Genomic DNA, 27,026 nt, shown 5'->3' on the forward strand with positions numbered 1-27,026 from the left:
TTTTCTAAACTAAACTGCACATTTTATTTAAGCAGTAAACATAATTGTTATAGAACATCTTTTGAAATGTCACTTATTAAAAATTATTTCACAATACAGAAAATACAATGTATCAGTCTACAACACTCCCTTTACATGTCAATTGTAGTATAAAATGTTTGAACAACAACAACAACAATCTCAATAAATTCTTAGTCTCAGCCTAACCCTTACTGCTCTGCAGCAGTGAGTCAAGCCCCAACCTGAGAGCGGAGACGACGGTAACAAACACCAAGGACGGCACCAACACCAACAGACATGTGAGGGCTCTCCTCCTGCCATGATCTAGTACATTAGAGAAACAGAGCAAGCCACAAACCATCCTGTCAACAGCACCATCTGCCGTCCTAATGATTTCATACAAATGCTATTGCACTCGATATTGTTAGAACATTTGCAAACTTGCAGAGTTCTCCACAAAAAGGATTTGAAGCTCATTCAGTTGAACACTCCCTCACTACCAATAAAACATTCCTAATGAAAGGGAGAAAGTACACACATGAACGTCAGAATCTGAAGAAAAAATGATTTCTTATGGAGACAACCAATTACAGTGTAAAATAAAATGTTCACAATTTAAAGGAAAAATATCTTGAGCAAGTGTAATTCCTCAGTAATCTACTACAGGAAATTAAGCGGGTCTTGTTTAGGAAAGCAGAGTTGGAGGATGATGCATAGCATTTTATTTTTAAGGGGAAATGCTCAATATAACCTGTTTTAAGTTCAGTCTTTTTAAATGAAGCCGGAACACGCAAATATAAAGTGTAATCTCTTCCTTGATCTTTAGCATGGATGCGGTGTGACACATTCCAGGGAAAGGGGAAATCAAAAAGCAACAAGTTCATGCTTCCGACTCTCTTTTTTTTCCTTCTTCTCCCAAATCACTCTCCTCTGATTGGCTACTGCTAAGGACAAGCTGGCCCTCGCTACCAGCCTGGCTTGGTCTACTGGAGGCAGCTATCAGCCGACTCTGTTCTTCCAAGTCCTGGTGGAAAGACAAAAAAGAAACTAATGTTATTGTCAGCAGGCACATGAAACCTATGCAGCTCCCTGCTGGGCTTTGCTTGCTTCAGAGCTACTCTAACCCGTCACACGCATTAATTCTGATAACCTAATGAAAAGAAAGACTACACTCAACAAATGAGACACCAGCATCAATCTTGGCGCCATGTGAATGATGCCAAAAAGCAAAAGCTTTTTTTAATCCCCCACTGCCCTTCTTTTGGCTAATAACCAAGTTCTGGTTGTCTTCTCTCATACACCGTGTAAGAAGTAATCTCAGTCCAAGTGTCATGGTCATTCTGCACCCACTCCCCACTCCCCACTCCCCTGCAGATTTTCTCTACTCTTGCCCTGTTTATCTTGCTAAATCGAGTGTTACTTCCCTCAGTTAAGCTGCACTTCTGTGCTGTCCTGGCCATTTTCCAGCTCTCTCCCAGTTAGTTCCTAGTGCTCTCTTCACACACACACTCCCCAGTTACCTTCTCTCTCCTTTCCTATCATTGACGCCACCCCCTCGATAGGCTCCTATAATCTCATGGATCACCTCTGAACACTATATACTTCTAATTACTCTTCTGTAGGTTTGAGCCTTAATACCAAAACTCCTTTAAAAGTGTGTTGTAGAGGAATGGAGGAAGGCCTGAGGGAGTGCACTGTTGACATGAGCATGGCCTTTTCAAGGACTATAGTGTCTCAAACCCATGGCGAGTGGCAAAGCCACTGGTCTGTGTGCAGATGCTGAGACTGCATGCAGAAACTAGCAACTGCAGCTTCCCGCTCCTCCTCCCACCACAGGAACGACTGCAACTGAAACTGCTCCCTACACACACCTACCGAGACCGCCTACCCCACCTCCAGAGCTGCACAGAAGGAAATCTGAGTTTGGGGGTCGCTGTGTACTAGCAGTTGGGTGCCTCCATCAGAAAGAGAACCATCCCAGCTTCTCTGTGAGTGCTGTCTGTCTTCAGCATCTAGGCTTTCTTCATTTCCTGTCGCCCTAGTCAGGTTTCCAGAACCAACCTGTGCTGAATGCTGTGTGCATACACATGTTTATGTGTATGTATGTATGCATGTGCATGTGTACACGCATAATCATCACACTCTTGCTAATACCTAATAACTATTTCTCCTTTCCACAGACAATGACATCTACTTAAAGTCTCTCAAAAGACCTTCTTATGCAGACAGAACCCTACTTGGTATATGAGAATTCTGGTTTGTTGCTTTAAGAGCAAGTTATAGGATAGGCCACAGTGGCTTCCACACAATTCGGATGTCAGCTCTTTCCAGCTATGCAATGAATCAACAAGCAGAAATGGACTTCCATTTGGAAATTAAAATCTGAAAGTCACTGCTCAATTAGCCATCATCAATCCCACATGAAGGACTACATACATACCTTCTCGATCTCTTTCTGTTTGCTGAGTTCTTTCTGTTGTTTCTCTTTTACTCTCTCTATTTCCTTTTGTTTTTCTGATGCCCTACGATCCTAAAAGGGGAGGAGGTAAATAAAATATGATAAATAGTAACTTTAAATTTTACACATTTCAATTAATGAGTTTTGTAACTTTTCAGTACTTTTACTAGGCATACCATTTTCATTCTACAACACACATTAGTCCAGATTTTTTTTTTTGTTTGGTTGAGGCGTGTTTGTTTTTGTTTTTGTTTTTTCGAGACAGGTCTCTCTGTATAGCCCTGGCTGTCCTGGAACTCGCTCTGTAGACAAGACTGCCCTTGAACACAGAGATCCACCTGCCTCTGCCTCCCAAGTGCTGGTATTACAGGTGTACACACTGCCTGGCTCCAGATTCTCAGTGCTATGCAAGCAATAGCACCTACTTAAATCTTCTTTACAAAACAATTTTATTCACTGCTATTATGAAAGTTTTTTTTTTTCTTTTTCTTTTTTTCAGAGCTAGAAACCGAACCCAGGGCCTTGCGCTTGCTAGGCAAGCGCTCTACCACTGAGCTAAATCCCCAACCCCATGAAAGCTTTTATTACAGTGCTTTAGCGTAGACATTCTTGGAAATTAAGTGGCTTTGATTCTTACCAGTTCAGCATGCAAAGCTATCTGTTTTGCCAATCCAACAGAATCACAAATCTAAAAGGAGGAAAAGTAAAACCTTTATATTAAACTAAATACTTTTATATACACTACAAATTTCAAATACCCAAATGGATAACATAACTAGTTTTATAAGACAATATACTGTTTCAAATAAGAATTAGTTTAATATTTCAACCCCAAAGAATCTCAGCATGTTTCTTTCAGAATCGATGAGAATCGATGACCTTGTACTGCTGCTGGCTTTTCTCCCTACCATGTGTCCACGCTACTTCTCATTATAGCAGACTCACTACTGACAGAGATCACCAGAGCGCTACTGGTCAAAAGTAACTGTAGCAGGCCCAGGCCCAGCTGACAGACCTGCCATCTACAGCACAATCCCTACACTTAAGGCTAAGGGAAAATCATTTAGTTGACCCTCTTCCTGCAGGACCCCAAACCATAATGATCCCGCAACATAGTAACCCACAGGCCACCACTTGGGTGACTCCCAGTGCAGACCTCAGTGCCTCAGAGCACTTAATTTAGCCACCCACTTCTCCCCACTCAGCCTACATAATGACGACCCCTCCTCCTACATAATGACGACCGACTCCTCCCCCTACCTTTCCCCAGGCCCTGCCACCACTCAAGAGCCCTTTCCCAGAATTGCTTCTCTGGTGCTATCATCCTGGAAGTTTGATCTCTGAGGCCCTCTAGGCTGCTGAGGATGGGGGTTACACTCAGTCCCTACTACCCTACATCTCCCTGGAGACATCATGGAGGTCTGAGTGCCGATGGCCAGTGTCCCTCCCCACCTTGCTCCCGACAACAAAGACCAGCAACCCCCAGAGGGATGAGGTCCTTCTGCAAACCAGGTGTGCCTGGCCACCAGAACCTTCCTCTGACAGATGATATACTAAGCTCAATGGGAGGAAAAGCATGGGAAAAGGAAAAGTATCACCCCATTAGTGAATGAAGACTTGTAAGTGGTTTTAAAAAGGAGAAAGTTGAAAAGACTGTAAGAGAGCCAGGAGACCAGAACACCTGCGGGTAGACAGTGCCTGCTAGACATAAGAAAGCTGTATCTATGAAACGTCAGCAGTGCGACTGCCTAAACAAGACCTGAACATTGCTAACAACTGACATGGAACTTTCACAGGCCCTACCCACAGATGAAGAGCTACAGGAAAAAGACTGTTTGTCCAGAGACAAGCCCCAGTAGGTTATCCAGTGCTAAGTGGTCAGACCTAAACATATGAACATAAGAGGAACACTAAATGGACCAGGTAAGTTGCACTCACGCACAAATAATGATAATAATCATGAATTCTTGAGAAAGGACAGACACAGGAGAAGTTGGAAAGGGGAGAGGAGAGGAAATGATGCAAATACATTTTCATTTATGAAGTTAGCAAAAACACAAAAACTTAAAAACATGATTTCTGAAATAGTAGGTCATGCAGAGAATGAAGGATTTAGGTAATGACACTGGTATGAATTACTGACACCTAAAAATGACTACGGGAATGTATCATTCCCAAGTTAATGATGCAAGCCCAAATCAGCTGTCCATAATCTACAGCACCTGACAGGCTCCACCGCCAGCTCGGCTCTCCCCGCAGAAGCATGCTCTCATCAAGCGCTCAGCTAGATGAGGCATAACTAAGAGCTTTCCCAGGAATGTGAGGTTCAAACCGCGGCTCTCATAGTACTTTATAAAATGAACAGTCTGAAAACCAGGTACCTTTTCCCCCTCATTGTTGGACTCAAATATATAGCAGACTGATGACAGATTACTCTCACTTCTTCCGCCTGAGGTCCGGAGAACAAATCCAAAAAGTCGTTTATTTTCCTGGTGCGTAGCATACAGAACTACATATGGTAATGGAAACTGCCACAAAAACACCATAAATATGAGATCTTCCACATCATTTTAACATTCATATGATAAACTCTCACGATAGATTCTAAAACTATCACACAAGAATTTTAAAGACAAATTTTCAATAGAAAAATCTAGGGACAAATGCCACATTTGGTTTGGAATTTATTAAAAAGAGGTTATTAAATACTGAGTTTTTCAATAACATAATACCAATATAAATTTAACTACAAAAAAGTGATCTATTCAATAAATGATTAAATACATACAAATGCACCTACAAAGAAAAATACTTATAAAATAAACAAATTATGTTCATGTTTTGATCACTGCTGCTAATTTCTTTGGTGCATAAACTCTCTAGGGATAAAAACATCTTGAGGGTTAACACCAAAACATGTTGACTCTTTACAAGTGCTCAGTAACTTTCTGGAACTTGCCATATGTAACTACAGCCTAAGGACCAATCTTACTGATACTGTCATACCAGGATACATAGGACCACATTATTATCAAACTATAAAATGTATATATGAACAAATGATAAAGCTTTAATCACATAGAACTCACTGTGAGCCTTGTAACTTGGGTCTGTGGATCAATTAACCTATAATTAAAGATTTGGAAAACTTTAATTAGGCTAAACTAAAAAATTACTTTTCCTATAACTTTGTTTGGAGAGAGTTACTACTTACTTCAGACAGTCACAAGTGACTAATAAATGTGATTCTGTCATACGGAAGATGTTGTGGATGGCCCGAGCAGCTAAGATCTGACGCATTGTTTCATAGACAACATCTGGATGGTCATCTGACTTTACCTCCATAGAACCAAGGAATCGGACAATAAACAACTGATGAAGAATAGAGTCTGTAACAGAACATGGCACACGATGAGAGATGCTCTTTTCAGTCTCTGCAGCACAGGTCGGCCGTAACTCCCAATGCTCCTGCTTTAGTGTCCCAGATGCTCCCACTACAGCAGGCATCGTTCTGCCTCAGGATTTATGTATTTTTCAACCCCACCCCCTGTCGTTCCCCAAACCTAAAAAAGGAAAGTTTCCTCTGAAAAATAAACCTAAAAAGGAAATTTAGAAATAATCCTTACTCCAGTATTCAAGTTATTAGAAAATTAAGGTCTCAGTTTTAAGTAGCAAAATGTTATGTTACAGTGATATGGTTTATGGTGGTTTGAATGAAAATGGCCCCCATAGGTTCAGAGAGTGGCACTGTTGGAGGTGTGGCCTTGTTGGAAGTAGGGGTGACAGAACCTCAAGCCAGATCCAGTGGCTCATTCTCTCTTCCTGCTGCTTGACAATAATCCGGATCCAGAACTCTGAGCTCTTTCTCCAGCACTATGTCTGCCTGCACATCACCATGCCTCTCGCCATGATAATGACTAACCCTCTAAACTTTAAGCTAGTCCCAGTTAAATGTTTTCCTTTATAAGAGTTGGGGAAGAGGAGAGGGGAAGAGGGGAAAGGGAAGGGGGGAGGAGAAAAAGAAAAGAAAACTAGCTGCTGGGACTGGGGACAATGGCTCAGTGTGTTGTGTGTTAAGTATTTCCTGCATAAGCACGTGGACCTGAGGTTGAGATCCCGGCAGCTACATAAAAGCTGGCTGGAAGAGCAGGTGAGATAGTGGGTGTCTGTAACCCGGGGCTTAGGGGCATAACACAAAGACAGAATTGCTGGCCAGCAAACTCCAGATTCACTGAGGGGCTATGTCTCAAAAAACAGGTGAAGGATAGAGGAAGATACCCAGTGTGTACACACACACAGAGGAGTATATGCACACCTCATATACATGCACACATACACAATACACCCAAAAGCAACAAGAAAAACAACTACTGGCTGGGTATGGTGGCACACACCTGTGATCCTAGTACTTGGGGAAAAGGGGGAAAGATTAGAATTCAAGGTCATCCTTGGTTACATAGTGAATTTGAAGGGAGCCTAGTTATTTGAGAACTACCTTGAAAGAAAAAAGGATGAAGGAAGAAAAAGAGAAATAGAAAATTGTACAGACCCTTCCACATACTCTCCCCACACCCAACCCACCTGGGTCCCATGTCAAGTGGCCTTAATCTAGGCATGCCCATGTGAGCCTCCACCAACCTCTAGGACCCTACCAACACCTGCCCTGTTTATCCCAACCTATAAGCCCTTCCTACACAATCTCTAACCTCTCCACCTAGCAGCATCTACCTCACACTCCAGGTTTAGACTACAACACATCTGTGCACCAGCCCAGTCCACTTTACCTACCTGACTTCCTTCTATATAAGCCATCTCTTACTTCTAGGGCTAACCGCCTGTACTTTCTTTCTTGTGTCCCAACATACTCTGTCCACAACTGGCATAAAACTTAAGAAATAGGGCTGGAGAGATGGCTCAGCAGTTAAGAGCACCCAACTGCTCTTCCAGAGGTCATGAGTTCAATTCCCAGCAACCGCATGGTGGCTCACAACCATCTGTAAAGAGATCTGGTGCCCTCTTCTGGTGTATCTGAAGACAGCTACAGCCTACTTATATATAATAAATGAATAAATCTTAAAAAAAAAAAAAAAAAAAAAAAAATCCATGTGCCAGGGGGGGGGATTTAGCTCAGAAAAAAAACTTACCTAGGAAGCACAAGGCCCTGGGTTCGGTCCCCAGCTCCGAAAAAAAAAAGAAAAAAAAAAAAAAAAAGAAATCCATGTGCCCAGATCTTATTGCAAAATATTCAAACAATATGAAAAAAAAAAATCAAGCCAGTATTTCCTCTCCAAAACCTACCAGTGCTGTAGAAAATGTCTGCCAAGATGAACCCCAAGACACAGAATTTAAAAGATCATAAACATCAAATAATATAAACACCTTAAGACAGAAGAAACAGCTCAATGAAATTGAGAAATAACTTGAGAAGAACAAACACCTGAGGATACCAAGAGAAGATAAACAAAGTTGGTGGAAATTATGAAGAAAATCCAGGACTTAAGAACAGAATTCAATCAAGAGAATCACTGTAGAGTACTCAGATGAAATGAGAATGAATCTGAAAAGCCCAGTAAACCAACTAGAGACTTAAGAGAAAACCTTACAAGTAAAACGCAAAAAATAGAATATTAGGTTTTGAAGATAAAGTAAGAGAATTTAGACCAGATAATCAAGAAATATGAAAAAAATTAAAAACACAACACAGAGGGAAATGAGGGCACACAGTATACCAATTGGACCAGACAAGAAAAGAAAACCCCATCGTATATTGTCTTGGTGCTTCTACTGCTGCAACAAACATCATAACCAAAATGTTTCCCCTACCCCTTCGGGAAAGAAAGGGTTTATTTAGCTTACAACTTCCAAATTGCTGTTCATCACCAAAACAAGTCAGGACAGGAAGGAACTCAAAAGGTAGATCTTGGATAGAGGAGGTGATGCAGAGGCCATGGGGGACATTGCCTATTGCTTGCTTCACATGGGTAGCTCAGCCTGCTTTCTTAATAGCATCCACGAACACCAGCCCAGGAATGGGACTACCCACAATGGGCTGGGTCTCATGGAGGCAATTCCTCAACTGAGCATAATGGTAAGCACAACTGAGGTAATGATAAAATGTGTGTGTGTGTGTGTGTGTGTGTGTGTGTGTGTGTGTGTGTGTGTGTGTGTGTGTGTGTGTGTAGATAGGTATGTATTTAGAGTTATGCTAAAATTTAGAGAAGTAAAGGTAATTCTCATAGATGCTTTAAGTCTTTGGGCCCTGATTAGAGATAGTTTACACCCTAGACATGAAAGAATGGGTTTGAGAAAAGCAGTCCTCCCACATATCTGGGGATGCTTTGGCCAAAGAGAAGGAAAATGAATGTAGGCTGTTTCAGAACTCTCTTGGGGACAGGAGGAGATGGGAGAAGTACTGCCTCCTCTCTGCCTCCTACTGGAGGTTCTGGGTCTCTTAGGTAGGATATATGGGTCCCTTTGGTGGGACATCATCTAGTTCTCTTCCCTTTCTGTCTACTGTCTGTCCTTGGCATGTTAATCTGTCCACGTTTGTCAAAACTGACTGTTTTATGTTAAGTCTGTGTTTTCGTTTTGTTGTTTGTTGCTCTGTGTTTCATGTTCAAGAGAAAAAATGGTTACAACTTTACCTGCTGGTCACTCAACTCTTGATTTAGTTTTAACTGAAAAAGCAGTCTCGATTGGCCTTTGGGGCCCTGCACCTGTAGCCAGGAGCCAAGCCCAGCTGGAGAAGCCTTGCCAGGAGCTGGTTGTCTGCACAAGCTGCTCTTAAGGAGCCAACTGCTGCTTCTGAGCTTCTGTGGTAAGGGAGCTGATGGCTATTTTTCCTCGAAAAATCTCTGTGATTATTGGGTTCAGCAGGTGACAATACAAGGTGACAATATAATACATTACAAGGGGTGCTCCTCCCTTGATATTACAGGTAGAAAAAGTAAGAATTTTTTTTGGTCTAAATAAGTAGATGTGTGCAGCCACTTCATGTTTGTCTCTGACTGGTTGTAAATGTTTAAATATGCTCTCTAAGTTTTGGTTATATATTATTGGCTTATAAGTTATTGAGTATGATTAAAAATCTCTGTAACACTGGTAACAGAAAGTTGGCTTAAAACTGGTAACTCAGGGTTGGAGTCATTCAGAACACACGGCATGAGCTTACCCAGGCAAACAGGTCTCTAAAGAGATCTCTAAATTAGGATAGCATTTTATGTCATTCTTATCCTAGAAACCAGACTTACAAAAACAGGATCTAGGGCAGTGTCTCTTTGGTGAGGGATTGGAGGCTGCACTGCTGTGAGTTCATGTGCCGAAACTGGCAGCCAAACCTTGTAACATGATGCACTTGGTATGGATTTTGGAGAGACTGGATTGTTTGTTGGAGGTTGAGTTTTGCTTTCCAAAGTTATACTTGTGCTCTGCTGTTTCAAGGGAAACTTGAAGATTGTGGTTGAACTGCCAGTGCTCCACTGGCTGCTGTTTGCAGTTCGATCACAGGCTCGGGATTTTAATTCACACATATATTGTAATTAAAAGGAGTGATCGAGCAGGTGGAGGCTGTTGCAGGTTTTGCGAAAGGTTAATGAAACTAGAACTTGTGGGAGCATTACAGCCTGGCTTGCTTACTCCAACTGCCAATCCAGAAAATGCATATAGAATTATTGTGGATTTGGAGCACTGTTTTTATATACTGTTTCTTTGCATCCTGGTGACTGTGGGAGGTTTGCATTTGGTGTGCCTGCTTGTAATTTTGCAGAGCACATGAAGAGATATCACTGCTAAGTTTTGTCTAAGGAATGGCTAATAGCCCTACATTATGTAAAAAGTTTGTCACTGCTTCATACAAGTTAGGACTTTGAATCCTTCAGTGTATGTTATTATATGGATGGTATGTTATTAGCTGAGCCCTCTGGAGGAGTTTTACTACAAGCCTTTGCTCTTTTAACATCCTATTATGAAGCTGTTGCTGTGTTAATACAGAATTGTAGGACAGAATTCCCAAAGTATTTTGGGAAAAAAACCTGATAAAATATTTATACCTTATACCAAATAGCAATTAAATTGGTTATTGCAGAATACTGATATTTGGCCAAAAGACACAAGTTGTTACAATTTGCCTCTGTACATGCTTTTGTATTTCCTGTAAATTTGCCCATGCAGCCCATAGAAAATGCATTTACTGTATTTACAAACAGCTCATCTAATGGGAAGGCAGCATATGGAACTGGATCACATGTTCATTCTCTTGAGTTTCCCCTTGCTTCAGAACTACATGCTGTAGTTGCTGTTTTTGAAATGCTGAAAAAAAAATCAAGCTTTTAATTTGTATATTGAGAGCCATTATATAGCCCATGGTTCACAATTGCTTAAAACTGTTCCTTTTCTAGATACTGCTAATTCTCAAATTTTGCAATTACTTATGCAAATACAACTCATCTTAAGAGAACATACTATTCTCTTATAGGGCAACTGAGAGCTCACACTGGACTGTCCAGACCCCTTAGTGAGGGCAGTGCCACAGCAGATTTGTGTACCAGGCAGATTATAGGCCTTACCCAGGAACAGTTAGTCAAACCATCTCATTCTTTACATCATCAAAATAATAATAGCTTGAGACAACAATTTGGTATTTCTAGAGAATGTGCACATCAAATTATAAAGACTTGTCCTCAATGTCCTCAATTTCTTCCTGTACCACATAATGGTACAGGTAATGAAGTTATATTTGTAGTGGATAAAATTGGCATATGATCTGGACTTCGAACAAGTAGTAGAGCATGTGTTAAGGCTCCTAATCTTTTATTAATTGGTCATGTTAAAATTACTTTTGTTTCTTCTGCAGTATTTAATGTAAGTTGTATTGATAGTACACTTCTAATTTTGTTAATGTATTGAAATCTGATATGCCTGTTATGGTGGTTTATCAATCAGCTTTTGTTTTATTGCCTGTATTACAGGACCTTGGTATTCTGAAAGAGGCTTGCAAACACTGGAAGAAGTGAGGAGTAAGAGTGTAGTGGGCTTGATCATTGCTGGTATAGCAGCTTTAATTGCATTAATAGCTAGCACCACTGTTTCTGCAATTGCTTTGACACAGGAAGTTAGGGCAGCTACTTCTGTTAATCATTTAGCAAAACATGTTATTGAGTATTCAAGAGGATTTAGATAGGCATTTGGATTTTTGGGTTGATGTTCTTAATGATACTATTCAAATTATTGGAGGTTCAGAGCTTAAGAGTAAGAAGCCATCTCCAGTGTCATGCTAAATATTAATGTATTTGTTTACTTCTAAAATTTACAATGACAGTCACTATAATTGGGGAAAAGTTCAAATACACTTGCAGGGTACTTGGCATGATTCTAACACCTCTCTAGATGTTTTGACTTTGCATACTGAGTTAATGAATTCAAAGAATGCTGCTCTGCTGAGCTTTGATTACTGATAAAATTATTCATGGCCTGAGGTCAGTATTCCCATCTTGGTCAAGCTTCAAGGATAGATTAAATAGCTTGATCACGCTAGCGCTTCTTGTCCTGGGAATACTTTTATTGCTGCCCATTGTGATAAAGCCTGCCTTTAACAACAGCAGCATGTTGGCCAGCAAAATACATGGCTTGAAACTAAAAATGGACCCCCATACAGAGTTATTAATTTAACAGGTTGGCAGCCAAGAATGGTTAAGTTCTGCACAGAGCCTTAACAACCAAAGATAAACAGCATTGCTTTTGATAATGCATAGCCCATGACAGGTATTGTCAGAAGAACCTAAGACAGGCACAGTCTTGTCTATTAAATTAAAAAGGGGGCGAAGTGGAGAGTTTTGAGGGGCTGCTTTTAGACGCTTGGCAGGAATCTGACATTGGGCCAGGACAAAGGAAATAGGTCCAGATTAAGAACATTTACATTTCAGTTAAAGCAAAGCTCAGAGCAGGCTCAGTGAAGGCATATGTGGCTTTCCTTTTGTCTTGGTCATCCTGACTAATCTTAGAAAGGTATTTATAGGATTTTGTTTTTTGCCTTACTTGTTCCTTGACCCAGACCTGATCTCATTATTTTGCATGTACTTAAAGTAGTATAAAAGCAGACTGAAAAATAAAAAACCTTCTTCAGCCTCAAAGCTGACTGGGGTCATGCTACAGTGTTGTCTAATTGTTGTTTGTTTGTTTGTTGTTTTCTTTTTAATCCTTGCTCCTGCCCTGGAGAACCTGTTGACTGACTGAGCTGACTTGGTCATTGAGTGAAGAGACCCAGACCCAAAAAGACAAACATTACATTTTCTCACATTTGGCACTCCTACCTCCTAATGTTCATGGGTGAGCATATATAACTACAGAAACAAGGAAAACAAAAAGGGATCATTGGTGAAAAGATAGGGGATTAATTAATAGATAGCATCAGGGAAATGGGAATAAAGGAGGGGGGTCTAGTCACAGAGGCAGGAGATATGGAAGGAGGAGGGCAAAATATGGATGTCTGAAAATGTCATAAGGAACATACTATTAACATAGCTAACAAAACAACAACCACAGCTCGATAAAACTGCTAAGTCTAAGCATAAATACACATACAAAGTTTACATAAAAATTTTCCATTTGGGCTGACAATGCTCCCTCCAAGAGCCAAAGACCATCTAACAAAAACCCCAACAAGCATGAAAGGCCCTCTTTCAAGTTGTTGGTCAGAATTGTCAAAAGACTAAAACATTACATGCCATTGCCTTTGGTTGCCCCTGAGAGGTGGAAGGTGGGTCCCCTATTGCTGAAGACACCAACTTTAAATGTTCGGCCCAGAGACTCCTTCCAAAATGTACCAACAGTTCATCCCAGCGTTGATGCCTATGAACCACAAGCACTACCAGCATGGCACGATAATCCTCATGTACAACAGCAGACATACATCTTGGTAGGAACAGTTCTCTAATTGGACTTAAAACCCACTCAACCAGAGGGAAAGCACTCCAAGTAATGGAAACCTAGCCACTGCCAAGAGTTAGTTAAATCAAGGATCTTGGGGTTGGAAGATAAAAAAAACACAAACATTTTTTCAAAAAAGCTTAAGAGATAGATTATGTACTAAGAATTTGACAATGAGGCCAAATGTCTATGACACTCTATAATCTCGTATGAGTTACGTCACAAGCTGGATTAGGTTCTGGTTGCCTTAACAATATTATGAGAGGGCTGGAGAGATGGCTTAGCAGTTAAGAACACTGACTGTGTTCAATTCCCAGCAACCACATGGTAGCTCACAACCATCTGTAATGGGATCCGATGCCCTCTTCTGATGTGTCTGAAGAGAGCAACAGTGTACTCACATACATAAATACTATGAGTAAAGATTCTGAAGGAAAACATCAAAACTGAGCACAGCAGCAGAATGAATGCAAATGACACACTTCAAAGCTTACTACTGGATCACTCTAGAATGAATATTGCAGTCTGTTCTACCTTCAGTTTCTGATTTTGTGCTTCCTCCAGATTCTCCAAATGGATTTGTACGCCTAAAGTTTAGGGGAAAAAATGAATAAATGTCACCAAAGGCCACATGGAAGAGAACAAAATTAAAGACTGAGTCACAAAACTTTACATGTTTACAAAGAAAAGCTCTAGAATGTCTCACTCTGCTAATGAACAAAAAGATAGTTTCACTCTCATACTGAGTAGGAGGCCAGACCCAGTGTCTACACTAACTGATGTATCTACCACAGTCCTTTGTTGCTGTGTTTTATTTATTAGGTATAAACTTAACTGCACACAACAAATCCACAGAAAGGAAGACCAATGTGGCGACAATATTGGAGTCTTCAGAAAATGCCAGGAATTTTCTAGAACTGTAAAATCCCAAGTCTGGATTTTACAAATTACAGGTTAACTATAAAGATCTGAACACTGTCTAGTTCAAAACATGTATTTCTTTTTTTCCATGAACTGTATTTCCTGGGTCTCTATGTAAGTATTACAGGTACAGATAATAGTACTGGAATAGATAACAGATAAGTACTGGCTTGCCTATGATGCACACAAAGCCTGGGTTTGATCCCCAGCACCACAAAGTGAGAGAAAACTAAACTCTATTTCTCAAGGTTTTAGCACCAACGCAAGAAGAAAAGTAAACCAAAGATAAAGCTACTTCCCCATTCCTGTTCTTCACTTGTTGCACAACCACAATGAGGTGGGGGTGGGGGTCAATTCAAAGGAAGCCTTATAAGAAGCAGTCTAAAATAATAATGGCATTAAGAAAACAGGGCAGGGGTTAAGGACATGGTTCAGTCAACCTTAGTTCAACCCCCCCCAAAACCTACGTAAAAAAGCCAAGCAACTAAAAATAGTGGTACACGGCTTTAATCCCAGCACCAGGGAGGCAGAGTCAGATGGAACTCTGAATTAGACTACAGAGTGATGGCTAGGGCTACACAGAGAATCACTGTCATAAAATCTCCCAACACACACACACACACACACACACACACACACACACACACACAAAAGATTGATCTTTTCTTTAAAACAGATTCATTTACTCTGACTGTATGTGCATAGTAAATACCCACAGGCATTAATATGCACTATTTATGTGTCCAGTGCCTGCAGAGAAAAATGGCCTCAGATCCCTAGAGTTGGAATTATGGATGGCTGTGAGCTACCATGTGATGTGGGTGCTGGGAAGTAGACCTGGATCCTCTGCTAAAACAGCAAGTGCTCTTAACTGCCAAGCTATTTCTCCAGCCCAGTACTGATTTCTTTCATATCAGCTTGGCATATTATATCAAATACTATGCATACATAATATATTTACACGAGTTTTCATAATTCTATGTCATATCCAAATTTAATGTGTTAAGTGCCCAACCTCCATAATAAATGATTCATTTCTTTATGTTTATGTGTGTTTGTCTGTGTAAGTTACTGTGCACCATATGCGTTTAGGAACTGGTGGAGGCCAGACGATGGTTTAGATCCCCTGGATCTAACCAGAGGTAGAAGCAGCTGTGGCCTGCCACACTTGGGCACTGTGAACTGAACCTGACTCTGCAGAACAGAGAGCACTTCCAACTTCCAACTTCCGAGCCATTTCTCACCCAGTCCCCTAAAGTAAAATTAAGTCTGACAGGACTTCATCATCAACAATAGCAGCAGCAGCAAGAAAGGATCTCAGAGTTCAAACCAGACTTGAATTTGCTAGATAGCCAAAAAAATCTTGAAGCTTTTGACTCTCCTACTCTCAACTCCCAAGTAACTGTAGTTGCAGGCATAAGGTAACCATGCCCAGGTTTTAAGTGGCGCTAGAGATTGAACCCAAGGCTTCATATGCACACTAGGCAAGCACTCTACCAAGTGAGCTACAGCCCCAACCCCTTGTTCTGACACAGAATTTTTAAAATAGTGTCACAACCTAAAGATAAAACTACCACTTCTGCAATTGACAGGGCAAATGCCCAAGTAATAGGCTTGATAAGCAATTCAAAATTAAATTTTTTGATATCTGATTATCCTAACACCTTTAACAGAAAAAGACGACCAACAGAAAAACCTGTATAGTTCTACCCTAACTATGAAAATGTTAGGCAATTATGCAAAAGAGAGCATAGTTGATAGAGAAATGTATCATAAATGGGTCCACAAATCTTATAGACCATAGCACATTGGCTTTCTGACATCATTACTCACCTGCCTCCTTGACCAAAGGCTTTTGCCTGGCCAGGCTGATCTTCACACACAGGAGAAATTATATCAAACTGTATTGGTGTATCTGGAGCAACAAGAGAATCTAGAGAGAGGGCAGCCAAATTTGTAGACTCTGATCCCAAGGATCCTGAACTGCTGGTTCGAGCTGTTGGTGGTCGAGATTGTCTAACCACAAAAAAAAAAAAAAAAAGACAAGGTACTGAATTTAGTTTTTTCTTTCAAACGTTCAATGCTTAGCAGACTGCAAGAAAAGAGTATTTTAAGTCAATGAGAGTATAAATCAAACTCCAATAAAAAACATTACCTTTCTGTAATCCTTGCACTCAGGAAGTGGAGGCAATGGATCACAAGTTCTGGGCTGGCCTGGTCTATAAAACAAGACCCTGATTCAAAGAGTAAAGACTTAATCACAAATCAGCTAGCTGTTTATTTACTAAAGGATTCCTTTCTTTCCAATTAAAAAAAAAACATAAACTGAGACTAGGGAGATGACTTAGCTGGTAAAGTGCCTGTTGTCTAAGCAGGAGAACCTATTTACAAAAATTTTTGGGGAGATGGGGTTTTCAATACAGTTTTACTGTGTAGCCCTTACTGTCTTACAACTCTGTAGACCAGGCTGGCCTCAAACTCACTTGCATCTGCCTCCCAAATGCTGGGATTAACAGCGTATGCCACCAACGCCCAGTGAGAACCTGGGTTTTAATCGTCAATACTCATAAATAAATAATAATTTAAAAAGGGGGGGAAAGCTGCCCCACGGCAGCATGCATCTGCAACCACAGTACAGGGGTACAGAGACAGCCAGATTCCAGGGACTCACTGGCCAGTCAGCCTACCAAATCAATGAGCTCCAGGTTTGTGATTCTGTCTTAAAAATAAAATTCTCCATCATATCAACCTCTGGCCTGTGCCCTTATTAGTAAATTTATTTGAAAATACACTTTTGTTATTCAGAAATTATTTACTACTTATCTAAGTAGTACTGTTAAAATCAGAGAGTTCGCTAACACTTTAAATAACCCCATACACTAACTCACCCTCCTGGACGCAGGCTCTCGTGTCTCTGCTGGAAAGATGGGGAAGGAGTGACAGCTTCTAGAGCAGACTGATTCACTCGTGCAGCGGTTTCCTATTTTGGTTTATTTTTTTAAAAAAAAGAGTTAGTATTAATAATGAAAGAAACTAAATGTTTGATGTAACTCTCAAAACTGTTAGTAAGCTCTTGAGTTGTGCTTAAAATATAAACTAAAGCTACTGAGTGAGGTATTTCCATTCTCTTACCTTACTAGTAAGGCACATTAATTTCAAACATTGTGAACTTCCTGTAATTCAAGATAATTCTAATTCCTGTAATTCTAATTTCTTTCTACTAACATGACAGGAATATATTCTTTTTCTATTAATTTTTAACTACCAGTTACTTTGGATTAAGGTTTGTACTGCTATCACCTAGTACACTGCCTAGTCATTCAAAATATTTTATAGAACAAAAACATTTAGTAGACCAATCATTTAAATATAAAAGAACTCTTCTAGAATATAACTATTAATTTATAACATTATTATATACTTGATGGTACTGCATTTTAACAAAAATAGAATTCCTTTTTCCCTAAATAAAAGTCTTTTAAAACCTGGAAGTCATCTTTATCATTTTCTTCTTTACCTTTTACTCAGTCGATTACTAACTAGTCTAGAGCCGCCTATCAAATCCCCCATTACAACAACAGTAACTTAAACTAGGATGATGGCACATGCCATTAATCTGGGTTGGGAGCAATAAAGACAAGCAGATCCAAGAAACCCTGTCTTAGAGGCTTGGGGGGAACTTAGGACTAAGACTTTCAACTGAAATTATAAATCCCTACCTGGCTCTGAGAAACACCTGAGCTTACAGCATGGCCAACCCATATCTTAACAGGAGTCTAGACAGATCCTGTCTAGGACCAAATCCTTTTGGATACAAAATAGACTCAGTTCATTCTCTCACTCCATTCTTACAGCTACTGGTTCCCTCAGATTGTATCTGCATGCTCGAACTGTAGCTATGGCTAAGTGTACAAGCAGAGGTTCACTCTGTTTGAAACCCTTGCTACTCAAAAGAGTAACGTGCAGACTGAAAGCTCAGGGTGCATTATTACAGATGCACCAAAATCACAGCGCATATTTGAATACGATCTCCACGTGACCTCAGTGCACACTCTAATTGTCTATTTTGCACCAAAAACTTTCATTTACACTGCTAGTTCCATGCACATGTCACTTCCTTGTCTGAGCTTTAGTTTTTACTGTATTGTCTGCAGTGTCTCCTTTTTTCCTTAAGCAAATCTTAGCACAGGATTCCATCATCTCTACAGAATTTTCTCTAAAACAAAGTCCTCACTAATCCTAACATTCTCAAAATGTAAGCCTAAAAGTAATCACCATGTATTTTTTTTAACCATGTGCTTCTAATCACATTATACATAAAATATCACACAGCTTCCACTTTGACTTACAGTAACTCCTAGAGGAGGCCATGCAGTCTTTCCTACATTTTTACCTACTCCACAACACTCAACATGAAGGTAATTGTCTATACCAGCTGAGTAACTGATCTCAATACGTTTTGAAGTAACAGCTCTGTGATGACAATACACCATGGTACATCATAGCTACCCAAACAGAATCATATGCATTCTGTACTTGAAGTTACAGAACTTGAGAAATGAGTCAATTAATATTAAGCCACATAAACCACAAAATTATTTCATTTTGATAGTCCTGGATAACAAAACAAAAATATTACCTCTGGATTTTCACTCAAATATATTTGTTTAGATATGTTGTTTATTGTACAGATCCACTGAAAATGGAAAGAAATAAGCATTATTATTGTTTTTTTTCCAATAGAGCCTCTCTATTAAGAAAGGCTATTAAATATTAAATTGAAACAGAATTTCCATTAGAAGCACCATATAATTCCCAAGAAAACATCTTGGGAATGGGGCTATAACTCAGTGGGAGAGCACATACTTTTTAACATCTTTTAACAAAACATGTGAGGTCCCTGGATTCAATCCCCAGCACCACAACCAAAACAACAACAAGAGACCCACTATAAACATATGCATGTAAGAGACCTTCAGGTAGGGGTTGGGGATTTGGCTCAGTGGTAGAGCGCTTGCCTAGGAAGCGCAATGTCCTGGGTTCGGTCCCCAGCCCCGAAAAAAAAAAGAAAAAAAAAAAAGAGACCTTCAGGTTGAATTATTTTAAAATAAATGTATTTATGCAATAAAATAAAAAGTAATCATGTTAAATCATAACTTAATAGCATATATTTATCGTTTTATATTATTTCCTCCCTTAATTCCCACCAAACATGGTAATCTGAACTCAGTTACCATAATACCTATGTAAAAAATTAAAATACAAATTCTTTCTGGGGAATGTACCTTATATATCTTCCTTTTTCAAAATAGGGATTACTAGTGCACATCTTCTATTTCACTGTTATAGATTACACCTTTGGATTACAGTGCCTGACAGGTCTTGTAAAGTTAGTTCTCTGTTGGTAAACCATGCAGAGAGCAGAGACAGCTGTGCTCTCAAAACCAAAACTACTCTTTCCCATGGGAAACAAATACATGTCTAAGACTTTCCAATTCTGTCTTTTATCAATAAAACTGTAATACCAAATAAAATGAAGATTATTTCTGAAAACCATTTTGAAAGTTTCAGTCTGGATAGCACCTTACCCTCCACATGTAGATAACAGAAGAAGACTGGAGCCAAAACCGAAAGGCTTGTGAGTAAGAACAGAGACTCCCAAACCTCTGTTTTTCTGTCTTTCATTTCCAAGTGCTCTAAGCCTGCACTGCTTCCTCTTGTACCACATCTGCTGCCCCTGTGTTCTAGCTGCAGTAAGTAGCTCCCAAAACGCACAGTGCTCTGCCTGCCAGCAGGTGACACTGGAAGGTCACCAAGTAACAGCACAGAGATGGTGTCTAGGATTCCTCCAGCTATAAAAGTCTGTTAGAAAACTAAGAATGCTGCTTGAGAACAGAGGACTTAAAAAGTCATTTTTAATTAACTAGGGTTTTCCCAAACTTTAATGTATAAATGTATAATGTATAAATACATTAATACGATTTGTTCTCAGAAAAAAAAAACACAAAATAAAATTAACTTTAAATGTTGCTGAAGAAAATAACTTTATTACTAGCACTCAGGAGGCAGAAGCAGGTAGATTTCCAGCCTGGTCTACAGAGTGAGTTCCACAAGAGTCAAGGCTACACAGAGACACCCTGTCTCAAAAAAACAAATTAATTTTATAAAAAACTTTTACCTCTTCATGGTCTTTTTTACTCTCTGCTTGCAAAATTGAAGATCTAGGAAGAAAAAAATGAAAAGTTTTAGCCTCAACTTTAAAATTAAATTAAAAACACAAGTGACATAATTACTTTAGGGAAAGAAGACCAGCAGCAGCAGCAGGACGTAGGCTTATGATTCCAAGTGGCTATCCACAGCCCAACATGCAAAACCAAAGGGCAAGGCCAACTCTCAAAAGACAGAACACAAAAGAAGAAAGCACTTCAACCTACTGCATTTCTATTGGCGATCTAACCAAGAATGTTAACTTCATTATTAATAGTTTCTTCCTTAATAGGTTTAAATAAAAATTCTAACCTATGAACCATTACAGAAATGTCGTATTTTAAGAGAAATTTTCAATTTTACTAACTTTCTATCTTATCAGGAAAAACGGGAAACCATGCCAAGCATTAGCAAAAACTAAAAATACAAAGATGTAAATAATGTAGTAACATATTAGCAATTTACTAATTGTGCTAACAGAAAACAGGAACTCTAATGTACAGCATTGACATTCACTGTCTGTCTAGAAGGACTAGGAACACCAACCGTGTAGCTAAGGTAAGTGAGCAAAGCTATCTTTTATGAAGAAGATAATCTTTTTTTTTTTTTTTTTTTTTTTTTTTTTTTTTTTTTTTTTTTTTTTTTGGAGCTGGGGAAGAAGGCCTTGCGCTTCAGGCAAGCGCTCTTCCGCTGAGCTAAATCCCCAACCCCATGAAGAAGATAATCTTAATGTACATATATATGATGGAGGAAAAATGACTTTCAGAGAATCCAAGAGTTTCTTTTAAAAAGTAAATAAGGAAGTTGAAAGGTCAAAATCAACCTCAGCTAACTTAAATATCTAGCATTAGGAAAATGTTTAAACTATGCTGTATGGTTTTTAAAAAATTAGAATGCAGTCATTATGAATGACTTTTTGAAAAAATATTTCATTATATATATGTGAGTTTCTGTGTACCACACGAGTGCAGGTGCCCTTGGAGGACAGAAAAGGGTGTCAGATGGCCTGGAGCTGGACCTGCAGGGAGTTCTGATCCACTGGAGGTGGGTATTCAGAACCAAGCCTGGATGCTCTGTAAGAGTAGCACCTGTTCTTAACTGTTGAACTATTTCTCCAGTCCTATAAAATGTTTTTTTAAATGGATGCAGATCTAATTTATGTATATAAAATATCCTTCGATAATTCAAGAAAATGTACTTAGACCAGGAATGGTAACACACAGTGCTAAACTACTTTGGAGGCTAAGGTAAAAGAATGACAAATTGAAGGCATTACACAAAGTTTGTGGCTGTAGCTCAATGACAAAGACTTGCCTAGATTGCTCAAGGACATGGGTTCAAGGGGAAGCAGTGAGGGAATGGGAAGGGGAAAGGAAGGAAAATGTACTCAGGATAAAAGCTAGAAGGAAACAAAATGCTATAAAGAAAATTATTGGTTTTTTTCCATTCTCCTACTTATATTTATGCTTTCAAAAATAACTGTATTAGAAAGCAAATTATCTTAATTCACAGTAGTTCTAAATGTCTATATGAAACAAAAAGGAATTACTCAGCATTTTAAAATGTATATCTTATTAGCAGCAGAAAAATACTAACTTTTTTCCATCAAAAGAAGTGATCTGAAAACAGTATCGTCTGTCTTCGCAGTCCACAGCCATCACTGAACAGTTGTCTATGTCCATGGCTAGGCCTCCTGCCACATCTCCACGGGCTTGACTCATTAAGTTTCCACCCTGCGTGAAGTAAAACTGTCTATCCCAGGTAGATGACACCAAGCCTGTTTTACTAAAGAAAGTAATTGATAATTTCAGTAACAACATCTAAACAATTCCTTGTCATTAGTAGACATAAGAAATAGTGTGTGAAAACAAAACTTGCAAAACGGCACCAGGATGTCAAGAAGATGTCGCTTTTTCTTACTCTAAAATGATTTTGGGCATGTTGACTCACTGGTGTGAATGTTTATAGTTTCAAAAACAAGGCTAGAATTCATTTAAGTTTCAACTGTTACAATGATACATCAAAAATCCAAGTTACACTCAGTACGCAAGGGAAAAAATTCAATTTTATTTCTTGAGTTAATTAATCTATTTCACCATCATATCAAGTGAAGGCCAGGGATTTAAGTCAATGAGACAGTGTGTGCCCAGGATGCTCAAAGGTCTGAGTTCCAACCCAGCACTGAGAATTGATGAGAATAAAGAGGGGAAGGGGAATCTTGGCACATTTTCAAATGAAAACTCAATGTTTACTTGATATAATCACATATATAAGTATTAATATTTAGTAACATGCTCTGATAGGCTTATTTAGACGCAAATCAGTTTCATCCCTTTTATAAATTCAAATAATTCAATAAACATGAAGGTAGGATTTTTAAAGTTTTCATGTATCTCCATGTGTCAATAAGCTTATATAAACACCACTAAAATGTTTCAACCTTGAGTTGCCAAGATGTCATAGTGCTTAAAGGCATTTCCTGTCAAGCCTGGTGATTGGATTTCTATCCCAAACACCCACATGATGGGAAGAGAGGGTCAACTTCAGCAAGGTGTCCACGTATCTCCACTCCTAAACTGTGCTATGGCATGTATACACACAAAATAAAAATGAACACACACACACACACACACACACACACACACATAAATAAAATGGATTTTTTTAAAAAGTGTCAACCTTTAGTAAAACCAAAACAATCTAGCAAACAGTACTAATTATACATTATATTGATTTGCTATTACAACGTGTAATATGAAAATAACAATAGTTCTCTTACTTCCTAGCATTTAGGTATCCAGCCTTTCTGGTTAAATTTCGATTGACGGGAAACTTGGTGGGATCTGGGTCAGGCAGATATAAAGGGTCACTGGCTACTTCCAAGTCTTCTATTGTCTGTTGCATGGTCTCCACATCCCCATCCATTTCCCTTCGCACACTGATACAGAGAACAGATTAGTTACCATTAGTCACATCTAACAAATCATGCCTTATCAATCCTATGTGTCCACAGAGTTAATTTTTTAAAGAAGCAACCGTAGGATGGTTAAAGTAACAAAATCATTTTAAACATTTTTAAGGTATTTTGGGAACAATATCAAATTTGAACAGTAATAAAGTAACCAGATACCCAACTGTAGACTACTTGTCAAACTTCTCTGTGGCATAGCACTGACCTGTGTTTAAGCACTGCAAAAAACAAAATGAAAAATCCTCAATCCCTACTCTCCCTTGCCTCAGACTAACAGCAGTGCTCCCACACAGCACAGGTAACTGGACCTGACCTCTCTCTAAACACTAGAGCCTAGAAAAGAGGATTGGCTTAGTAATTTTCCAAGCAAGGTTGACAAATGAAATTTTAAAGAAAAATGTACTCATGGACCATCACTGTTAGGTCTTTATATCACTCAGACATAAAAGCTACTTTCTATCATTAAAGCTGTCATCAAATTCCACAGTGGGGTGAAAGCCAGAGCCTACATTCTAGGGAAAAGAGAGTAGAAATTTCCTAATTTAGCGATAAAGCTGAGAAACACACTCCATGGCAGGAAAACTAACCCTCAGGAAATTAAGTTCTAAATATTTATGGCATTTAGTTATTAACTTACTGACATAATTTCACCTTCATTTTAGTGAAGACAAAATACTTACTTCTGTACACTTGTTCCAATGTTAGCTAAAAATTCTTCCAATTGTCCATTGAGATTTTCAGAACCCATCTTAAAGAAACTTATCTGAGGTGGGAGAGGAACAGAAGGTTGTAAAACACAATCATACACACAAAAAATATTTAGAGAAAAATCACACCAACAATTCCTAGGGTAGAATTACACAGAAATGACAGTGGGTTGTTTGATTTGTAAAATAACAGGTTGAGGTTTACAATGTCTACCAGACACAGAGTCGCTAAGGAAACCAGGATTCAATCCCACTATATATCCTTTCACATTTTAGGCCGTCTGCTGTTGTATTTGACATTAAGTCTCACTTGTAATCCAGGGTGACCTCAAATATTTCCCTAACCTCAGACTACCATGACTAGTTTTTTTTACAAAAAAAAAAAAAAAAAAAAAGGTACTCTTATGCTTAAAAGGATATTCAAATTTTTGGTTTTTAAAGAACTAATATATTCCCCAAAACTCAATTTTCTAGCCTCTTTCCTAATGTATACTTTTTTGGGCATTTGAATATTTTATGCACATGGATGTTTTGCATGTGTGTATGTCTGTTCATCATGTATGTGACACATGCCCTTAGAGGTCAGATCTCCCACCATGTAGACACTGGAAATTGAATGTGGGTCCTCTAGAAAAGCAATCGGTGCTCTTACACATCTCTCCATCCCTTCATCTACTATTTCTGACTCAGGAAGTATGTGAGGAACATGGGACAGATGCAAACCTGCTCATTCTTTATCCGTTTGTTTGTTTGTTTGTTTGTTTTTCCAAATGGTTTCTCTGTGTAGCCCTGGCTGTCCTAGAACTAACTCTCTTTGTAGACCAGGCTGGCCTTGAATTCAAGAGATCCTCTGCCTCCCAAGTGCTGGGATTAAAGCTGTCCACCAACATGTCCAATTCAAACTTGTTCATTCTTTCTCAGGTTTCTAATGAAAAGAATCTCCAGTTATTAAATTCCTCTAGCTTTCTGCTCTCTGTCTCCAACTGAGGTGGGAAAAGTCTTACTACAATGCACTTCCATTTATTTAAAACATTTTATATCTTCATTTGCAAGAAAAAACATTCGCCCAATCTTCTTAAAATAAGACACTCATGACAGTCTTTAAAATTACTTTTTAAAACCACAATACAGGGGCTGGAGGGATGGCTCAGCGGTTAAGAGCACCGACTGCTCTTCCAGAGGTCCTGAGTTCAATTCCCAGCAACCACATGGTGGCTCACAACCATCTGTAATGGATCCAATTCTCTCTTCTGGTGTGTCTGAAGACAGCTACAGTGTACTCACATAAAATAAGTAAATAAATCTTTAAAAAAAATAAAGTAAAACCACAATACAAAACTGTTGACAACAGTTTATTATAGCCCTATAGTTAATACAAAAATCAAACTTAATACAAGGCTTTTAGGACAGATATAATCCAAAACATATTTACCTGAGCCTGCATGTATCCAAGCAGAGGTTCTAACAAAGCTATTTTCTTCTTGTACTGAAGAGTATTTAGTGCACAAAAATAATGCATCATGGTCTGGTGTTGCTTTTTCCTGGAAGTATACACATCCTCTGTTACTTCATATTTTACCTTTGAATGAAAAGAGTAAAATATTATTTAATTTTGAATTATCTTCAGTAGAGTGGAGAAGAGTCTTTCAAGGAAAATGGAGAATCAATAACTACTAAACATAGCCTTCCTGTTTTCTACTCGATTGGAAACCCATTAACATACCAGGTCAAGTCATTTTTCTGTATACCAACCATATCACTTACAAAACACGTATCTGCGTGCAACTATAAATGTAGGCATCTGCACTAACAGGACAGAGTCACCGTATGAGTTACTATTTAGCCAGCGATGTCTGATCTGAATCAGCTCACAGCACAAATTCTCTCCTCCTGGTTTTCTCCTTACCACTCTTTTTCTCTACCTGCTTATTTTTCTTGACTCACACTTAAAATACATATGCTCCCAAGTTATTTCACCCAAACGACTTTTCTTTGAGCATTTACAGAGCCTACTATGTATTAGGTAGGCTCTTTTCCTTCTCTACTTGGAATACCTATCAAGTTTCGACATTATCAGTGCACACTGGCCTGGTGGTGTGAATCTGTACCTCCTCCCTGGCAGTCCCTGTCCCAAGTGCCAGACAAAGGAAGGCTGGGTTCTTTTGTATATAAGAATGAGTGTTTATGTGCGCTGGGAATGCACAGACTGAAAATAGCTTCTTCCTTTCAGCAGCTGTCCTTCCTTATTGTTCTTTCCTCTCTCTAGGAAATGTCAATGTGGATCTCACCTCCTACTATAGGACTTCTCTCTTCCAAAGCAGGGCTAGGAGTGAGTCTCAGTGCTTGCCTACCATTAACAAGGTCCTAGTGAGAGATAAAGAACAAGTCTCCCAAGCATTCTTTTATAACAATCTTCTTTGTGACTGTGCAAGGAGGTCTGGTATCCCTACTGGCATCTCTCTAGCACTCTCCCTTTCACGCTGTTATTACTGCTTTGTTATACAGCATGACTAACTGCATGGCACTATTAACCTACCTAGAATCCTTCCCTGACTATTCACTTCCTTTAACAAAATTTCAAGGTGGTAAATGCAGCAATCTGGCTCCAAACTATTCCTTGTTAGGTTTTGACAAATGGGTTTGTTGGTCTGTTTTAAGATAGTGTCTCATTCTGTACCCAAGTTAATCTTGAACTCCAGGGTGGCCTCAAAGTTTCAGGGATCCCCCTTCTTTTGCCTCCCAAAAGCTAGGATCACACGTGAGAGCCACACCACCCAGCCCCCAACGACTTTATCACCTCTCCCCAAACCCATCCTGAGAACTGAGAGGTGATCACCTC

At 39.2% G+C, this 27,026-nt stretch overlaps 1 protein-coding gene and 1 pseudogene across 1 annotated transcript in view; one reads left to right on the plus strand and one right to left on the minus strand.

Annotated features, from left to right (window-relative positions):
• Positions 1–27,026, minus strand: part of Appl1 (adaptor protein, phosphotyrosine interacting with PH domain and leucine zipper 1) — a 41,747-nt gene continuing 14,721 nt past the window's right edge. The window contains exons 8-22 of the mRNA XM_032918418.1: positions 25,620–25,766; positions 24,161–24,243; positions 23,289–23,447; positions 22,106–22,294; positions 20,481–20,523; positions 18,942–18,998; positions 17,191–17,282; positions 16,136–16,318; positions 13,916–13,968; positions 5,673–5,847; positions 5,548–5,584; positions 4,840–4,986; positions 3,096–3,146; positions 2,441–2,530; positions 1–1,024 (exon numbers count right to left, since the gene is read on the minus strand). Coding sequence (XP_032774309.1) covers positions 881–1,024; positions 2,441–2,530; positions 3,096–3,146; positions 4,840–4,986; positions 5,548–5,584; positions 5,673–5,847; positions 13,916–13,968; positions 16,136–16,318; positions 17,191–17,282; positions 18,942–18,998; positions 20,481–20,523; positions 22,106–22,294; positions 23,289–23,447; positions 24,161–24,243; positions 25,620–25,766 — 1,650 coding nt within the window. The 3' untranslated portion in view covers positions 1–880. The remainder of the gene's footprint in view (positions 1,025–2,440; positions 2,531–3,095; positions 3,147–4,839; positions 4,987–5,547; positions 5,585–5,672; positions 5,848–13,915; positions 13,969–16,135; positions 16,319–17,190; positions 17,283–18,941; positions 18,999–20,480; positions 20,524–22,105; positions 22,295–23,288; positions 23,448–24,160; positions 24,244–25,619; positions 25,767–27,026) is intronic.
• LOC116914906 lies at positions 3,323–3,883 on the plus strand (annotated as a pseudogene).

Source organism: Rattus rattus, chromosome 13 (genome assembly GCF_011064425.1).
Source record: "Rattus rattus isolate New Zealand chromosome 13, Rrattus_CSIRO_v1, whole genome shotgun sequence".
NCBI classification, from domain to species: Eukaryota; Metazoa; Chordata; class Mammalia; order Rodentia; family Muridae; genus Rattus; species Rattus rattus.